The 18,478-nt window shown below is 34.4% G+C and overlaps 1 protein-coding gene across 26 annotated transcripts in view; it reads left to right on the forward strand.

Annotated features, from left to right (window-relative positions):
* The window catches only part of BAZ2B (bromodomain adjacent to zinc finger domain 2B), a 423,693-nt gene that overhangs the window by 264,025 nt on the left and 141,190 nt on the right, over window positions 1-18,478 (forward strand). For 21 of the 26 annotated variants that reach the window (XM_074399602.1, XM_074399607.1, XM_074399604.1 and 18 more), the window contains 3 exons: window positions 7,256-7,444; window positions 12,930-13,097; window positions 14,301-14,494. In XM_074399602.1, the coding sequence (XP_074255703.1) occupies window positions 7,256-7,444; window positions 12,930-13,097; window positions 14,301-14,494 (551 nt within the window). The remainder of the gene's footprint in view (window positions 1-7,255; window positions 7,445-12,929; window positions 13,098-14,300; window positions 14,495-18,478) is intronic. The other 5 variants (XM_039470070.2, XM_074399617.1, XM_039470074.2 and 2 more) reach the window with 2 other exon arrangements.

Raw genomic sequence — 18,478 nt, forward strand, 5'->3', positions numbered from 1 at the left:
CTCATTCTGTTGGCCGGGCTGGAGTGCAGCGGCATGATCTCTGCTGACTGCAACTTCTGCCTCCTGTGTTAAAGCAATTCTCCTGCCTCAGCCTCCCAAGTAGCTGGGACTACAGGCACACACCGCCACACTCGGCTAATTTTTTATATTTTAGTAGGGATGAGGTTTCACCATGTTGCTCAGGATTGCCTGAGCTCAGGCAGTCCACCCACCTCGGCCTCCCAAAGTGCTAGGATTACAGACGTGAGTTCAGAATATTTAAACATTAATATACTTAAGAATTTTAATATGTAAGCCAGTAATTAGAGTATTGCATTAAAATAATTTTGGTGATGTTCATGTTGGTATTACACTCAGTTATTACTGATATTAATTAAAGTCCTCAGAACTTTATTTGAACATACTAATATTTTTAATGATTAGTCATACTTTGCAAGATGTACACTAGAGGCTGATTTTGTAATGTTGTAAATTTATGCTTACCATTTTAAAGAACTAGATACAAAATTTGAAAACATGATGTAACAATTTTGTGTAGCATTGAAAGGTTAAAAGACATTTTAGCACAAAAAAAAAGTTATGTCATGGTAAGCAATTTTCTTGACTTTTAAAAAGATTGAATGCTTTAACATACTTAGTTATTACAATAATTTTGTTTTATTTGCTCTCTGGACTTTTCCTTATGATGGGAGATTTTGTTCACTGGTGGTTTAGATTCAAGGCATTAGTTCAATTTTTATACAATTTCATTCTTATTGGGGAAAAACATTATTGAATTATTCATTAATATTAATAAAGACATTTGTGGTTACCATGTCTTGTTACTGACACACACCAGCATTTGTGTATTGGTTTCAATCACTTTCATATATAGTGATTTGATTTGGCTAGTAGAATTTGAAACACTTTGCTGAAAAGTATTCAGCTTATTATAATTTGAGAACATAGGCATTGCAGATGTATATTAATTTTCATTATGTAAAATGTATGCAGTTACCTATCTTAAAATAGATACTAAAATAAGATTTACATTCATAATATTGAAACTGAATGTTAGTATCTATAAAAAATTGTGGTCTTCTAAAAATACTGTTTTATGATGTAAGTCATCTGTTTGCAAATGTTTTCTCTGAGCAGAACTCAAAAGTTTTCATCAAGACAAGTTTTATTTGTGAGCAGTAAATCTGTTGATATTAAGTATATTAATGTAAGAAACATTTGCTTTTCTAAAAGTGGAACATTCAAATATCCAAATAATTTTGGATAATAGTAATAATTTGTAGTCATTAGGTTGATAGAGCCTGTTTGACTTGAGTTGTATTTCATTTTGTGAGTCTTTCTGCACTTTTATTAATACTAAATATGCTTTGTTTTAAATCTAATTGTAGGATTGACTGAGCTATCATCAGTCTGTGATCAGAATTTTCCTATGAACAGTAGCTTGAAATGCTAATTAAGGTAGTTGAAGACTAAGGACATTGTCCTGGCAATGGAGCCAAGAATGTAATCAAAACAGCAACCCCTGCTGTATAAAAAAATTAAAGCCACAAGAGACACATCATTCTAAATACCCAGTGAGCTTTTACTAACCTTGTGAGCGACTTTTGCAATTGGAGCAAAGTGACATGTTATATTTTAATCATTTAAAGAATGACTCCTGGTTATTCTAACCTTTTTTTTGAAATTGTTTTATATACTTTGAGTTCTGGGGTACATATGCAGAACGTACATGTTTGTTACGTAAGTATACAAGTGCCATGGTGGTTTGCTGCATTCTAGCCTTTTAAAAGAAGAAGGAAACAAAGAATTGAAAACTATTATTTTGGAGTTGCCTATAGCAGGATTGTGATGTGTTGTCTCTGCCAACTGATAACAGTTTGCTTTGTGCAATGTTTTGTAAATAGTAAAAATGGCTTAAGAAATGGCTGTTTACTTCATAACTTTTATACCCTAGTAATAGTATGATAAAAGACAAATTGCCAATAATTATCATGAAAACCGAAAGGAGGCCCCAAATTTATCTTTCTGGAGATTCAGGAATACTTTTTGAGAATATGTTTTTGAAATGGTTAGTAAAGAATAGAATTATAAAGGGTAGAAATCAAAGAGCATGTAATATAGGCTTTGGAGATTCTCAAGTGGACAATAATGTAACCAAAAATACACCAGTGAGAAATAATTTATTAAGTACCTATTGTGTTTCAGATTATTGGAGATGCTGAGGTAAATAAGATTCCATTTTTGCCTCAGAAATCCAAAATCCTGGCTTATAATTCATTTGCATAGAGGTTATAGTTTAAACAGTATAAGCATGTGAATTATTATAGGAGAAAGCATAAGAGAAGGAAAGAGATAGCTGGATAAAATCTTTAGGAATGCTTTACATTTGGGGAAAAATAAAAGCAAAAGAAAATCGAATAAAGGAGAAAGTATTACTGAAAGATGTATAGTTAAGTAGAGGATCAAGAGGGCTCCATGACCTAGATCTTAAGGATGAAAATGGGTTTTGGTAAGAAAGTGGACCAGAAACAGTGGCTCACTCCTGTAATCCCAGAACTTTGCGAGGCTGAGGCAGGCTGATCACATGAGGTCAGGAGTTTGAGACTAGCCTGGCCAACGTGGTGAAACGCTGTCTCTACTAAAAATACAAAAAAATTAGCTTGACATGGTGGCACACAGCTGAATCCAAGCTACTCAGGAGGCTGAGGCAGGAGAATCACTTGAACTCAGGAGGCAGAGGTTGCAGTGAGCTGAGATTGTGCCACTGCACTCCAGTCTAGGTGAAGAGCAAGACTCCATCTAAAAAAAAAAAAGAAGAAGAAAGAGGCAATCAGGAATACCAGACTTATATAAGAGGTTGAAAATGAAAAGAATAAAAATTAGAGGGATCTAGTGGTTAGGAAGACTTTAGTTTTAGAGACCAAGTGGACAGGAGGCTTGATGCTTGGCACAAATGTTAAAAGATTCTGAGAAGTGATGAGCAAGCAGACATAGCAAGTGTAAGACTTTTCCTTTAAGGTTAACAAAGGAGAGATATTGATGGTATTGAGGAGGAAAGAGACAGATAGACAGAGTCCAGGAGTGGCCTGGGAGAGACTAAAGGCCATGCTGAGAAATAAAGGAATGGAAATGTGAAAATTGTGATTCAAGGGTGAAACTTAAAGAGTTTAAGATCCTGGAGGTGGTAGGGTTTTGTGTGATCAAATCCAACATGTGACCTAAATGCAATCAAGGAGGAATAAAGGGCCAGTGGTAATATTAACAAATGAGGACCAGGGGTTGAGGAAATAAGGCAAAGGAATCTAGGAAGCATAACTGCAAGTTTGCATAAAGACTCAAGACAGCTTCTTGTTCTGATTGAAACCCTTTGGAAGGAGTCCCATGGATAGGCCTCTTGTGCTCTAAATGAGTAGTGAATTAATTCATTCAAAAAAATTTATTTTATGTCTGTTATGTACCAGACATCATTTTAGGTATTTGGGATGTATTACTGAGTCCTGTATATGACAGTACTGATTTATAATATTGAAATATTAACAAACTTATACATTATGGTATAAAAATACTCTTGTACTGTTTATGATCAAAACATGAGTTCCTTGAGGTCAGAAAATTGTCTTACTCATCCTTGTATGCCAGTTACTGAACATAGCACCTGATGTTTAATAGGTATGTTCATGAAATGTTTGAATTACTAAAACTGTTAAATAACAGAATAATTCTGGAAGATTTTTATACAGAATTACTATCTGTGTTTTGTGAAAGGTAGAAAAAACAGTATTAAATATATGTATATAATGTTACAGAACCTTTTAATGAGACAGTTTACTTTTTAAAAAAATCACTGGGTTTTAAATTCTTGCTATAAAGGCAAAATATAGTAAAATTGTGAAATGTATTCTTGAATCATTTCCTTTCTGTAGTATAACTGTTCCACATAAACAGGAATTCTCTCATGGATTTTTAAAAAAATGTGTGATATTACTACAATCTTGATAAGTGATTGTAGTTTACTAGATATAGAAGTAAATCTTTTTCTCACCCGCAAGGAGTGGACCTGTAAGATTCATCGTCAATAAGGATGCTTTCCATGCTTTAATTATTATAACCAAGAATTTTAGAAGAAAGAATTAGAAAGTAGATTTGAAGTAGGCTTGATCTGAACGCCCATCTCTGCATTGTTGCCAGGCATAGATGTAATTCTTGTGTACAGATCTATATATCTTTTTCCATTTGAGTCTGTGATGCATACAGCTCATTTTACTGAAATTTTCTACTTAGTTGCTTCCAGATTTCATTCTTTTTAGATTTAAAAAAGAACTTTTTGTTGTCAAATTATGTATCATTGGTTCTTAATTGTTGCTGCAAGAGTGATAACTTCATTTATCTATTCCTCATGTTTTCTGCTTGAGAGACTACAAAGTTTAGCTTCTTTGCTTCTTCCCAGTAATGAAATTAATGCTGTAACTATACATCTAAGAATGCTGCTTACTACCAATTATTTATTACTTATTAATTACTACCAATTATTTATTACTACCAATTATTTATTAAAACTAATTGTAATTATAATTAGTTATTACAGAAGTATTTCTATCAGTTTCTAATCATTGATAATTTAAATTGTTCTGAATTTTTATATTTAATATAGCTTTTGTAGCTTTGAGATTACTTCCCTCAAATTTCTTTGTATTAAGTCATGACTACATACATGTAATTGATATAATTTAAAATTTGTAAAATATAAATTACAAATGACCCCAGATTCCCCAAAACTGCAATGTTCAGTTTAACTGGCTTACCACACAAATTGATGGAGAAAGAAATGTAACGTACTGATCAAGTGTAAACATACTGATCATAGTAGGTTTATAAATAAAACATTTAAGTAAATTTGAGTCAGGAAGTTGAATTGATCGGTGAGAACCAGATATTTTATATGTAATAACAAATGAAAGTAAACACTGGTATTTAAAGTTACAAACTCATTTTTTGAAGAAACTAGCTGGGTTTCTGAGAACTTGCCAAAAGAAAAAAATGACACAATGTTTCTGGTAGCCTATCACTGGTCTTAAAGATAGTGACATTTGAGTACGCTTTTTGGCAATAGCATACTCTGTTTTATTTTGACTCATCTTCAGTGCTAATGCAGTCCATTCTAATAACATGGAAGAACCAACTCAACAAAAACAATGATTAGCTGACTTAGAAAAGACACCCAAGTTTATGCCCTTTCCTTGTCCTCTTAACTTACAGTTTCTTTGTGAGCCTTCCTTGTAAAGACAATTTGAGGATCTTCCCTGTGAGATCTAGTTACTGCTTTGTTGTAGTAGGAGCACTATCCTGAATCAGAACTTTCCTCTATAGCCTGATGCAAAACATAGTTAATACAATTTATTTAAATATTATTTTTTAAAGTCATTCATATCTTCCTGTTTCAGTAAAGAATATAGCATTATTTTAATAAAGAATATAGGCTTTATATCAGACTTTGGAGGATACACTCTGATCTTTTTTAGGACTACCTCTTGGTTTTCAGGGAGCAAGAAAACAAAGGGAAGAGATTTGATTAATGACAATGATAACAGTAAATACACTATTTTAAACTTACATTTGGAAATTTCAAACATACTATGTTAAAACTAATTAAATTGCATTGCATAGTCAGAACTGATGTAATATAAACAAGAGATAATAAGGAAGCTTTATTCTAATTTTAACACAGAGCACAATACTGTTTATACAGTAAATTCTTAAGATAACCTAGAGTATTCTCTTTTCCCGGTAGCAAGCAAGGGTACCTTAATTATTTCCTGAAAGTACAGGGAAGATTTCTAAGTATTAGAAAAATTCTCTGCCAAATTCCTACAAAGTATGAAAAATAAGTCATTTTTTAAAATCATATAACATTCCAACCTGGAGTTATAACACTTACTATTAGATTTTCTTTAGATTAAAAATAGAATTGAAAAGTCAGACTCATTTGAATTTGAACATTGTCTTACTATGAGAAAGTTAAAAATGATTTTTATATTGATAACCACTTGTGAATGCATTTAGAATAAGTTTTTTAATGAACACACTTTGTAAGTGTGTTCATTAAGTACTTATGTTGTCTTGTGCATTGTTTTATTAGACTAGAATTTACTCCCTTTTTGATGTCAAGATACTCTTCTCACCTAGGAAGTACAGTCATACACTGCATAATGACATTTCAGTATATTATAATCTTATGGGCTACCTATGCCAGTAACCCATAAGATTGTAATGCCATATTTTTACTGTACTTTTCTTAGGTTGAGCTGTGTCTAGATATACAACTATTTACCATTATATTACAACTGCCTACAGTATTCAGTTCAGTAACATTCTCAACAGGTTTGTAGTCTAGGAGCAACAGGCTGTATCCCATAGTCCAGGTCAGGCGTCCCCAAACTACGGCCCACGGGCCGCATGTGGCCCTGTGAGGCCATTTATCCGGCCCCACCGCCGCAGTTCAGGAAGGGGCTCCTCTTTCATTGGTGGTCAGTGAGAGGAGCACAGTATGTGGCGGCCCTCCAACGGTCTGAGGGACAGTGAACTGGCCCCCTGTGTAAAAAGTTTGGGGATGCCTGGTCTAGGTGTATCCTATAGTCTAGGTGGTAGACTGTACCACCCAGGTTGTATAAGTACACTGTACAATGTTTGTACAATGACTGAATCACCTAACAATGCATTTCTTAGATTGAATTCCTGCCGTTAAATAAATCATGACTGTATTAGAGATGAGAGCTTCAACTCTGGCACGTTGAAACTGGGATCTCCTTGCTTAGAGTGTATGATAATTTGAGTATTAACTTGGTGACAGATTCTGGACTTACTTCAGTGGCTTTCAACCTTAGATTTAAAGGATTTTTTTTTATTTTCCTTCTTATGAGTAAAAAATATTGATAATATATTAATGTACATATATTAAGAGAATATTGGCCTCACTTCCTCAGGTCAAACAATTTTAATTAGTGAAAATTACTTAAAATATGGGTTCTCAAATCTCAAATTCAAAGTAAGTAAAGTTATACCATTCATTTTAATTATTTTTAGCATGCCTTCATGTTTCTAGAAACATTTTTTAGGGCTTTAAGAGTAGAAAATGCAGAAGAAAAAATGTAACATGAAAATAGGTAAATTATTATAAATTTTAACTATAAACACTGAAATCAGATAATTCTCATCTGTTTTTATAGTCCAACTTTAAGTGTGTTTTTTTCCCTCCCAGGACATTTATTCAGAACAGCTGGGGATCAACCGTTTAACCTGTCCACAGTGTCGAGTGCCTTCCCAATGGTCAGCCACCCAGTCTTTGGTCTACATTCAGCCAGCTCAGGGCATTCAGAATTTGGTGGTTTGGGGACACTTGGTACACCCACAGCCTTAGCAGCACATCCCCAACTAGCATCTTTTCCAGGTAAACATCTGTTACAAACAGTGTTCATGGAAAGGAGGAAAGCTTAAGAATGTTCAAGCAGTAATTTGTTGAACAAAAGGAATAGTGTAATGCCTGGTGTATTGTAACTTGGGTGCAAGAATTGGCTCAATCCTATTTATCATGTGTAAAAAATTAAACACCTTAAGTGTGTTAGGTGGCAGAGCAGTTAATTAGATATCCAGATATTTAACTAGAGAAACAGGTGTCTGTCACAGAAGATAATAATTCAGGCAAGTTTTTTCTCATGTTTTTTATTGAAGTATAATATACAGAAAAGTATACATATTCTAGGTGTAGAGTTCAATGAATTTTTCTCAGCCTTATTTGATTTTTTAAAAACTTATTTAACTTAGTGTGAAACTGACGTTCAGTTTTTATAATGAGTATTTTGACACTCCTATTTTAGGTTCTTACTTTTCTTCACTATGTAAGGAAAATGAGCTAGACTCGTAAATTTCTTTATTTTTCTATTTTGATTTGGTTTTTTTGAAATGAAGCCTTTCTCTGTTGTCCAGATTTGAGAGCAGTTGTGCAATCTCAGCTCACTGCAACCTCCACCTCCCAGGTTCAAGCAGTTCTCCTGTCTCAACTCCCGAGTAGCTGGCGTTACAGGTACACACCACCATGTCCGGCTACTTTTTGTGTTTTTAGTTGAGACGGGATTTCGCCATGTTGACCAGGCTGGTCTTGAACTCCTGACCTCAAGTGATCTGCTGCCCTGGCCTTCCAGAGTGTTGAAATTACAGGCATGAGCCACTGTGCCTGGCCTATTTTTCTGTATTTGATCAAAACAACTATGCAGTTGTACCACTTAGATGGCGAGAGGATCAGTATTATCCGAAATTCTACAGATTATAAGGATTTAGTAATTCAGTAAGACATTAGTTAATTAAAATGTTAGACAAACAGGCTTTAATCTGTTATATTATCTTGAAAGCCTAAATTTGAATGTGTTTCCTATAGATTAATTTAACTTTAATAAATTTTAGTAAGGGCTGCATGTATTAATGTATGTAAAATAATTTAAAACATTATAGCATAATTCTAGAGACAAATAGGCCTGAATTTAAATCTGGCTTTGTTTCTTCTTAGCTGTGTGATCTGGAAGAAATTATCTGGCCTCTTAGCCTCAGTTTTCTCATCTGAAAAATGAGGATCATAATAATAGTACCTGACTCATAGGGTTCTTGTGAGGATTAAAGGAGTTAAGTAATATTTAGTGCTGAATACAGTGTCTGGTGCACTTAATTAGTCCATAATTGGTAACTATCATGATTATTTTCTTTTGCCCACTTTAATGGTTAATAATTTATCAAATGCTTCTTTAAAAGGAAAGAAGCGTTTTTAAAACTGTATGTAGAAAGGATTGATGGTTAAATGTATAGTTTAAGTACTATTTCTTGAGTCATATTACTTCTTCAATTCAGTTGTCTGGGAAGTGAGGACACTGAGGAGGAGTAATGTGAGTGGACAGTTAAGTCTTAAACCACGTATTAAAATTTCCTTCAAAAATATTAATAGGAATTTATTCAGTTCCCAGCATGATTGTTTAGCAAGAAAAGCTTTCCACAGATATTTACTGAAAATATGATTGCTGAATAAATATCAAAATAGATAATAACAATATAGATAGCTACTGGTATCTTAATTATTTTTATGGTTTTTATCCTGGTTTATTACACTGTTGCTTTTGAAAATTTCTAAATCACAATGTAAATACTGTATTATTAAAATTAAATGTCTTTTGTACTAGAATGATTGTTAACACTTTTAAAAAATTACTCATCTGGGACTGGGCAAAGTGGCTCACACCTGTAATCCCAGCACTTTGGGAGGCTGAGGTGGGTGGATCACAAGGTCAGGAGATCAAGACCATCCTGGCCAAAATGGTGAAACCCCGTCTCTGCTAAAAATACAAAAATTAGCCAGCTGTGGTGGCGCCCACCTATAATCCCAGCTACTCAGGAGGCTGAGGCAGAATTGCTTGAACCCAGGAGGTGGAGGTTGCAGTGAGCCGAGATCGTGCTGCTGCACTCCAGCCTGGGTGACAGAGTGAGATTTTGTCTCAAAACCTCCCCCCACCAAAAAAAATTACTCATCTAGATTTCAATAATGTTGATACTTTCACTATATAGAAAAAACTTTTATAGCTTCCCCAGCAAAAATATTCACTTACTTATTTAATGTACAGTATTCTTTGGGCATCTACTCCTCTCTGCACACAGGCCAGTTACAAGTTGCTTACGGTTTTTAGGAGACAGATAAACAATTACAAGACAGAGTCTTTATTGATAAAAGTATGCCTAGATGAGCATACTTTTTACCAGATGGGCAGAGACTATGCCTAGTTTTCAAAGATTCATTTTGTTTAATTTGTAGATTTCATACAGTAACTTAAATATAAATTTTCTATAATTGGCTTTATTTGGAAGGGTAACCAAATTGCCAATTTTAAATAACCCAGTAAATAAATGAGGACACAACAGGAAGATATTACTAGGAATTTTAGTTGAGGAATAGTTTATTTTTACATTTTATGTACTTTCTAAAATATGCATATCAGATTATATTGATAAATGTAAAATTATTTAATGGATATTAGCATAATAAAATTATTTCCATTTTATATTGAAATAGTATTTCATGGTAATTTAAAAAAATATTTGTACTTTTTGGTAATTAATTGTGGTATTAAATTACCATGAAATTTTGCAAAGTATTTTTGGCTCTGCCAAGTATGAAAGATTTTTAAATTCTGCTCAATCTTCTAGGTTCAAATTGAGATCCATTATGTCCTCTGAAGTATTATTAATAGAATCTTTGAGTTAACTATGTTAAATATTGACTGGGCATGGTGGTGGCTCATACCTGTAATTTTGGGAGCCCAAAATGGGTGGATACCTGAGGCTGGAAGTTTGAGAGCAGGCTCACCAATATGGCCAAACCTCATCTCTACCAAAACTACAAATATTAGCCAGGCATGGTGGCGCAGGCCTGTAATCTTGGCTACCATCGAGGCTGAGGCACGAGAATCACGTGAATTTGGAGATGGAGGTTACAGTGAGCCCGCATCAGGCCACTGAATTCCAGCCTGGGTGACAGAGTGTCACTGTCTCAAAAAAAAAAAAATTAAAAAGTTAAATACTATGTTGTTATTTCTTTTGAAAATACTTAGAAATTTACCATATGCTGATTTATGTAATCCTTATTTTGTATTTTTTATTTTATCAACAATCTAGTTTGTGACTAAATTTTATTTTCCTAAATTTAGACTACAGGTAAGCTTGTCACTTCACAAAAATTATTTCCTATGAAATAATATCAGGAATTTCTAAAATTTACATTCAGAAGCTCTACCACTTGCATCTTTTTATTTAATTGATCTTATTTACTTGTTTTGTATTTTCTTCTGTGGTATTAGGTTATTTTTAACACACATTTTCCAATTGTTTTCCCTAATCTCTACTGTGTGCTTATTTAATTTTTTTCTTACTTTGAGAGAGTTTCACTCTGTCACCCAGGCTGGAGTGTAATGGCGCAATCTGAGCTCACTGCAACCCCTACTTTCCAGGTTCAAGTGATTCTCGTGCCTCAGCTTCCTGAGTACTGAGGATTACAGACATGCACTACCATGCCCAGCTATGTGCTTATTTACCTTTGACATTCTCAAGTACTTTTTTAAATGTTTTTTTTCTCAGTTTATGTCTAAAATATTTGAATCTTATTACACTTTGATTACCTTACCAATTTTTTAGTTGTTTACAACGTCTGTGAATTCCACTTTAATTACAGACTCTATATAAATATCATTGGGAAACCTCAGTCCTTCTCCTGCTTTTTAAAATATTTTATAGAGACAGGATTTCTTTCTGTTGCCCTAGGCTGGTCTCAAATTCCTGGCCTCAAGTGAACCTCTCACCTCTGCCTCCCAAAGCTCTGGGATTACAAGTATGGACCACTGTGCCAGGTCCTCAGTACAGTAACTTTTTATCAGCTAGCCAGAACCTAGCTTTCAAACCTATAAATAGCAATACACCAACTGTGCTGATACAAGCCTAAAATACACACTTTTTCTTCCTATCTAAATGTACATCTTTCATCTAAACAGTGGATAAATGACTAATGCTTTTGTATAGTTATTCTTGGTTCCGTTCTCATTATTCAGGCACAGCTGAATATACATTGGTGTCATTTTACTAGTAACACCTTCCTGCAGTGCAGAAAAATAGATTTTGCAGTTTTCTACTTACACTGTTTTTTAGACTTTTGAGAATGGCAGCTACCATGAAAATTTCACTTTTCTTTTAAACCAGATTTTGTGATTAGTTAATGAAGGTGCATATCACTTTATATTCTATTTTTAATGAAGGGATATTCCTAGAAAAGTTTTAAAGATTATAAAATGCAATATACTGACAATTTTGAGCTTTCACGTACTGTATTGTTGTGGAATTTTTTCCTCTAATGTTCTTATGGTTGTCACAGTCAAGGAAAAATACACCATATCTTTTGGAAGATTGGTCTGAAAGATAATAACTGATTTGATAATATAGCAGACTAGTCAGTTGAAGAAGATTGTTTTTGAGATTTTAGATGGGACAATACCAATTTACTTCATCCTTCCTTGAAAAACATGTAAAATTTGGCTTATTTCCTTTTCTAAAACTTTAAGAGAGACTGTTTAAGTATTTACCTTTATTGAATGATTTTCTACCACTTGGTCATTTTATATCAATAAAGCAATTATTGTTATCTGCAATTTATGAGAGGAAGTAAAAACAGAATTCAGGCTTTCATCATTAACTTTAAGAGGAGAAGCTTTATAAATCTTTTATATTTTAATGTGAAATTACTTGTTTTTGAAATCATCTTTGAGAACTTATATTTTAGACCATAAAAAGGGCCTCCTGATTTTGCTGTATTTATGCTTAACTTTAAGTATGGAATGTTTTCTTTCGTATCTTTACTTGAGGTATAGTGGTTTATAGTAGTTTTGTATTATTATTTAGACCATCTGATTTATCAGAGTCAGATTTATGTTGTATGTAATTTGAGGAAAGTCTTAACATAGGTTGTAGATATAAACTTAAATTCTAAGGATTTAAAACAGATGAGAAAAGCTATGGGTTAAGTCACCAAAGAGTGAAATACTTCTTTTATATTCCGAGTTTTCACTTTCATTTTTTAAACTGTTGACTACCTTTACAAGCTTGAACTCTACAAAGCTGCCAAGTGAAGATTCTTAAATACTGGCCTAATGAGAAGAGTGATAAGTGTATAAGTTCAACTGTTTAAAATTAGGAAAGTCATCAGAAGTATGAGTAATTCAGCAGTTTTGTTCCAAGATGAAACTTGACTTTTTGTTGTTGTTGTTGTTTTTTAAATAAAACATAGAAAGCCATTGTGACATTAACTGGAAAGTTAATTTATATATTTTTGTTTGGTTGGTTTGTTTGGTTTTGAGGTGCAGAATGGTGGCGAACGACAGATGCTCATACTCGTACAGGAGCAACCTTCTTTCCACCATTACTGGGAATTCCTCCACTATTTGCTCCCCCAGCCCAGAATAATGATTCTTCTTCATTCCATTCAAGGACTTCAGGAAAAAGTAATCGAAATGGTCCTGAAAAAGGTATCCATATTAATATAAGCAAAGTACAATAAATCTTTCATTCTAATATTATTTTCATAACATTCAGGTTTAATACATTTTTATTGTTTCTGTTTGTTTGTTTTAACAGAGACAAGGGCTCACTCTCTTGCCCAGGCAATAGTAAAGTTGTGTGATCATAGCTTGCAACAGCCTCGTCTTCCTGGGCTCTAGTGATCCTCCTGCCTCAGCCTCCCAAGGACTACAGTCATGCACCACTATGCCTCACTACATTTTTAAAATTTATTTTTATTTTTTGCATGACAGGGTTTCTGTATGTTGCCAGTGGTCTCAGACTTCTGGCCTCAAACAATATTCACACCTCACCTCCCAAAGGGCTGGGATTACAGGCTAAGCCACTGTGTACACCCGGCCTTAATGACAGTTTTGTAGTGTTATGCTAGACCTTTTCACATTTTCTTGCTTAATTCTTACAATAATTCTTTGAGATTAGAAGTATTTTAATTTTGCAACCAAGATCAAATAAGTTGTTCAAGAAAATACTGCTTACATAAGGATATGATCTAGTCAGAATTTGAGCCCAATTCTACTTTTTCCTCTGTATCTCATTACCTCCCTATATGTAACACAATACAATGTGTTACTTCTTCTGTAATTAAGTGTTAATTTCATTAAAATTCATAACCTAGTACTGTTTTTAAATGATCACAATATTTCTGCAATTAACAACTTGTTAGAATGTAATTTGAAACTTATAACATTTCAGATGGTTTATTATCTTTCTTTTCACTTAAGTGTTACAAAGTTTGCTCTAAAAGAACATTTGCATTTCATCATCTTTCTAAACATTTTGTTTAATTGAGGTGAAATTCACTTAATATTAACCGTCTTAAAGTGAACAATTCAGGCATATTTAATGCATTCGCGATGTTGTGCAACCACCACCTCTTATCTTGTTCTGAAACATTTTCATCACTGCAGAAGGAAACTTTGACCCATTAAGCAGTTACTCCCCATTCCCCTCTCCCTCAGCCCCTGGCAACCTTGTCTCTATAGGTTCACCTATTCCGAATATTTCATATAGATGGAATCATACAATAAGATCTTTTCTGTCTTCTTTCACTTACATTTTCAAGTTCATTCAATTTTACATGTATCTGTACTTCATTCTTAACTGACTCAATAGTATTCCATTGTATAAATATGTTTATTTTTATTTTCAAGGTGTAAATGGATCAATAAATGGAAATAGTACATCATCTGTAATTGGCATCAATACATCTGTACTATCCACTACTGCTTCAAGTTCCATGGGACAAACTAAAAGTACAAGCTCAGGTGGAGGAAATCGAAAATGTAATCAGGAACAAAGCAAAAACCAGCCTTTGGATGCTAGAGTTGACAAAATCAAAGATAAGGTAAGTTATTCTTTGAAAGACTAATATATAACAGATCTATATATATAAGATTAGCATTCTGAAGGTCAAATTAACAGAATCTCTGGATTAATTTCCTATGAATTACCAACTTTTATTTTTGCAGTATGTTTATGGTGTCAGTACCAGTATAAATAATACAAATAGTAATAATAAATAAAATTTATTGAGAATTTACTGCAAGTCAGCTCTCTTCTAATTGCTTTTCATGTAATATCTATTAACTCCTTCCTGTATCTGAAATGAAGTAGCTACTGTTATTACAAATGAGGAAGCAAAGCACTAAAATAATTAGCCAGTAAGTGACTGAGCCAGGATTTGAGGGCAAGTGGGATAACTCTAGTGCATTAGAAAAGAGTGAATAAGAAAACCTTTTATTATGGAAAATTTCATATATGCAAAGTAGTCAGAATAATCATTTATAACTATTATTCAGCTTCAACAGTTATCACATATGGCAAGTTTTATTTCCTATCTATCCCCAGCTTTGCAAGTTATCAGTTTATTGCCTTTCAACTGTAAATCATTCTTTTCTACTTTGCCACTTGTTGCAATCTTAGTACTTGTTAGTAGAAGGTCCTGGAGGAACACTGGAAGAAGATGATGCTACTTTTTCTTTTTCTTTAAACTTTTGTTGTTGTTGTTGTTGTTGTTGTTGTTGTTGTTGTTGTTCTTATTTAACAGGGTCTGGCTCTGTTGCACTGGCTGGAGTGCAGTGGCACAATCTCAGCTCACTGCAGCTTCCACCTCCCAAGCTTAAGCCATCCTCCCACCTCAGCTTCCCTAGTAGCTGGGACTTCAGGTGCATGCCACCATGCCCAGCTAATTGTTATATTTTTTTGCAGAGATGATATCTCACTATGTTGCCAAGGCTGGTCTTGAATGACTGGGCCTGGGTCTCCCAAAGTGCTGGGATTACAGGCATGAGCCACCATGTGTAGCTGGGAATTCTTTTTCTCCTTCTAGTGTTTTCTTCTTTTTCTTATGCTGTGGCTGCCAATGGGTGGCTTTCTTGCTGGCTGACAACTTCTGTACTGGTGGTATCCAGGAGATCCAGTGGTGGTCAGGAGACCCAGTAAAATATACCATCAAGTGAGTTTCATTGGCATCTCATCAGGCAACTTCCATGTTTTGGAAAATAGGTGGCTTTCAAGCGAACTTTACTGCCACAGTAGCTGACAGGTTCCCAGCCAAGTTTTTCTGGTATCTTAGCAAGCAGTGTTTTGTGTGTGTCAGCCTTGACTGCAATACCTCATTGAGTTTCTCTGCCATCCAGTGGGCAATAGCCACATCCTCTCCCACAAATTCTGAAACTTAATCTTGGATGAATGAAGGGGTTGGAGGGAAAAGTCCCTCTTCCAAGGTTATCTTTATTTCATGACTCTACCTTAGCCCTGCAAAAAGTATGTATTTCCTACATCTCCATTTCCTGTATTATTTAAGAGATCACTTTATCCCTCTTAGTAGTTAATCTTCTGTTATTAATCAATATTCTTTATGTTAAATGTTCAGATTGTTGATGTGGTTTCTTCCTCCTGAGTAGATCTTGTCAGCTCTATAATTGGTACCAGGAGTAGGGTGAGTATGCGGCTTGCAGGTGGTAAATTCACCTCTACATTCTGATCACACTACACTTTTGGATTTCTTCTTCCACATTATATCAGAAGCTCTGACATCTCAACTTTATAAAATGTAGGTCATCACTGAGTCCAGGTTGTCAGCAGCAAGGAAGCCACCCATTGGCAGCCACAGCATAAGAAAAAGAAGAAAACCCTAGAACGAGAAAAAGAATTCCCAGCTACACATGGTGGCTCATACCCATAATCCCAGCGCTTTGGGAGACCCAGGCCCAGTCATTTTATTTATCTAACCAAGTAAGCTGAGAAGCCTCTAAGTGTATGATATAGCATATTATATATTAGATCACTTTTATCAGTGAATTTGGTCTGCTCCAATTTGTATTTTCTTCTTGTGTAAGAGGTCTGAGTTAAAAGCCTTGGCGTCAACTGCAAACATTTGGGAAACAAAGATAGAGTTGTGTCTTCTCTTCCACATTCTATAAAAACTACTTTCAGGGCCTGGTTTTTCAGTGGAAGAGAGTCGAAAGTTTGTCATCCTACACACATGATGTTCTTCACCATCTTAGCAACAATATTATGACTAAGGAGCTTTTGATACATCATAACACGAATAGCAACATATGGGTAGCCACCGACTGCAAATGACATTGATCCGAATGTTAAATCTGAACTACATGCCTGTTATACTCCAGTTTCTAATCCTACGAACTACTTTATCAGACTTTTCTTTGTCCCTTTTCAAGACAGTATCAACCTCCATTTATTTTCCAGAACAAATGAAACAAAACTGAACAAATACATTTATTTTCTTTTGCTGAGCATATTTTGTAGATATGTTTCATCTAAATCTTTAAATTTCTTTCTCAACAGAAAACATTTTCCATAGTGTAGCATGCTTATGTGAAGACTTGGGGGAAGGTCATCTGGTAATGCTAAGAAGCTTAACAGTATCCATCACAAAAATATAAAAGTTCTGTACATAGGCCCCAAAACAACCATTTTCTTTCCCTTTCAACCCACACCACTGAGCACTCACGCAAACATGATAAGAGATTCTTAATTGTTTCCTCCCAGGGACACAGGTGTCAGTGTCATACTTTCCACCTGTTGTTCCTTACCTGCTCTTGGCTCTTCTCCCATAGGATTTGTTTCAATGGCAGTCTCATTAGTGTAAGCACTAAGGGTCTATCTCTGAGCTGCTGCCAGCTTCTCTGATCCCAGACACTGACTGAAGCCATTCATTTCTGACTCCCATACCGTTTTGAACCAAATCCCAGACATTATACCATTGGATGTATTTTTATGTGTGCTTCTAAAAGTTAAATGCCCATGCTTTTAACTCTTATGCTATTCTACCTCCTAAGAAGTAGTGCTAATATCAAGTAAAATCTCCAGTGCCTCTACAATATGTAAGGCATTGTACAAGATCTTGGAGGCATGACTATGCCACAGTTCCTATACTTAGTTCTAATGAGGAATCTATATTGACATTCCTAAACAGAATCAGTGCTGTTATACTAAAAAGCTGTTACTTGGAGAACATACTGAAAACTCACAGAGGCACCTCTTTCTACCCAGTTTTAGAGATAGATTCTGAAGTACCATAGTAGTGTCTAAGGCAACTAAGTGGAAATAACATCATAGAGAGATTGTCTATTTAAGTGAGGCATACTAGAACTTAAGATTTCAGAAGAACAGCACTTTCAGATGATATGTGATTCAACATGAGTTTATGGCAGTGGGTTGTTCAAGTAAAATGGAGATGAAGGGCATTGGAACTGAAGAAGAAATTCGTATGCTTTTTTACCTAGTATTTTTTTCAGTTTTCAAAGCTTTTTTAAAAAGTTGCTTCATTTGCTTTTTTCATGTGTAGTTTGAAAAACTGTTCTTCAGCTAATTTTGATACCTTCCATGGGGCCTGGGGTGCTTATTTCAGCCATTCTCATTGAAAGTCATTGATTAAGTCCACTCCCCTCATATAGTCTGCATATACATTTAGAATAAATACTGATATTTTAATTAAACTAAGACTAAAATATACAGCCTGTTAAGAAAAAAATAAAACAATTCAAAGTTGAATGAGTTCTATCCCGACTACTGTACAAGTTATTGTTCCCACAGCACCCAAAATAGTCTTTAAAAATATATCTGGTTTTTCATGTTTTGAAAATATTACATGGTAGAGAATAGTAAGTGGTACTGCTGCTGTGGAAAACAGTATGGCAGTTCCTCAAAAAATTAAATATTGAATTACCATGTGATTCTGCAATTCCACTTCTGAGTATATAACCCCCAAAATTGAAAGCAGGGTCTCAAAGAGGTATCTGTACACCCATACTCATAGCAGCATTGTTCACAATAGCTGAAATGTAGACACAAACCAAGT

Source organism: Saimiri boliviensis, chromosome 5, assembly GCF_048565385.1.
Source record: "Saimiri boliviensis isolate mSaiBol1 chromosome 5, mSaiBol1.pri, whole genome shotgun sequence".
NCBI classification, from domain to species: domain Eukaryota; kingdom Metazoa; phylum Chordata; class Mammalia; order Primates; family Cebidae; genus Saimiri; species Saimiri boliviensis.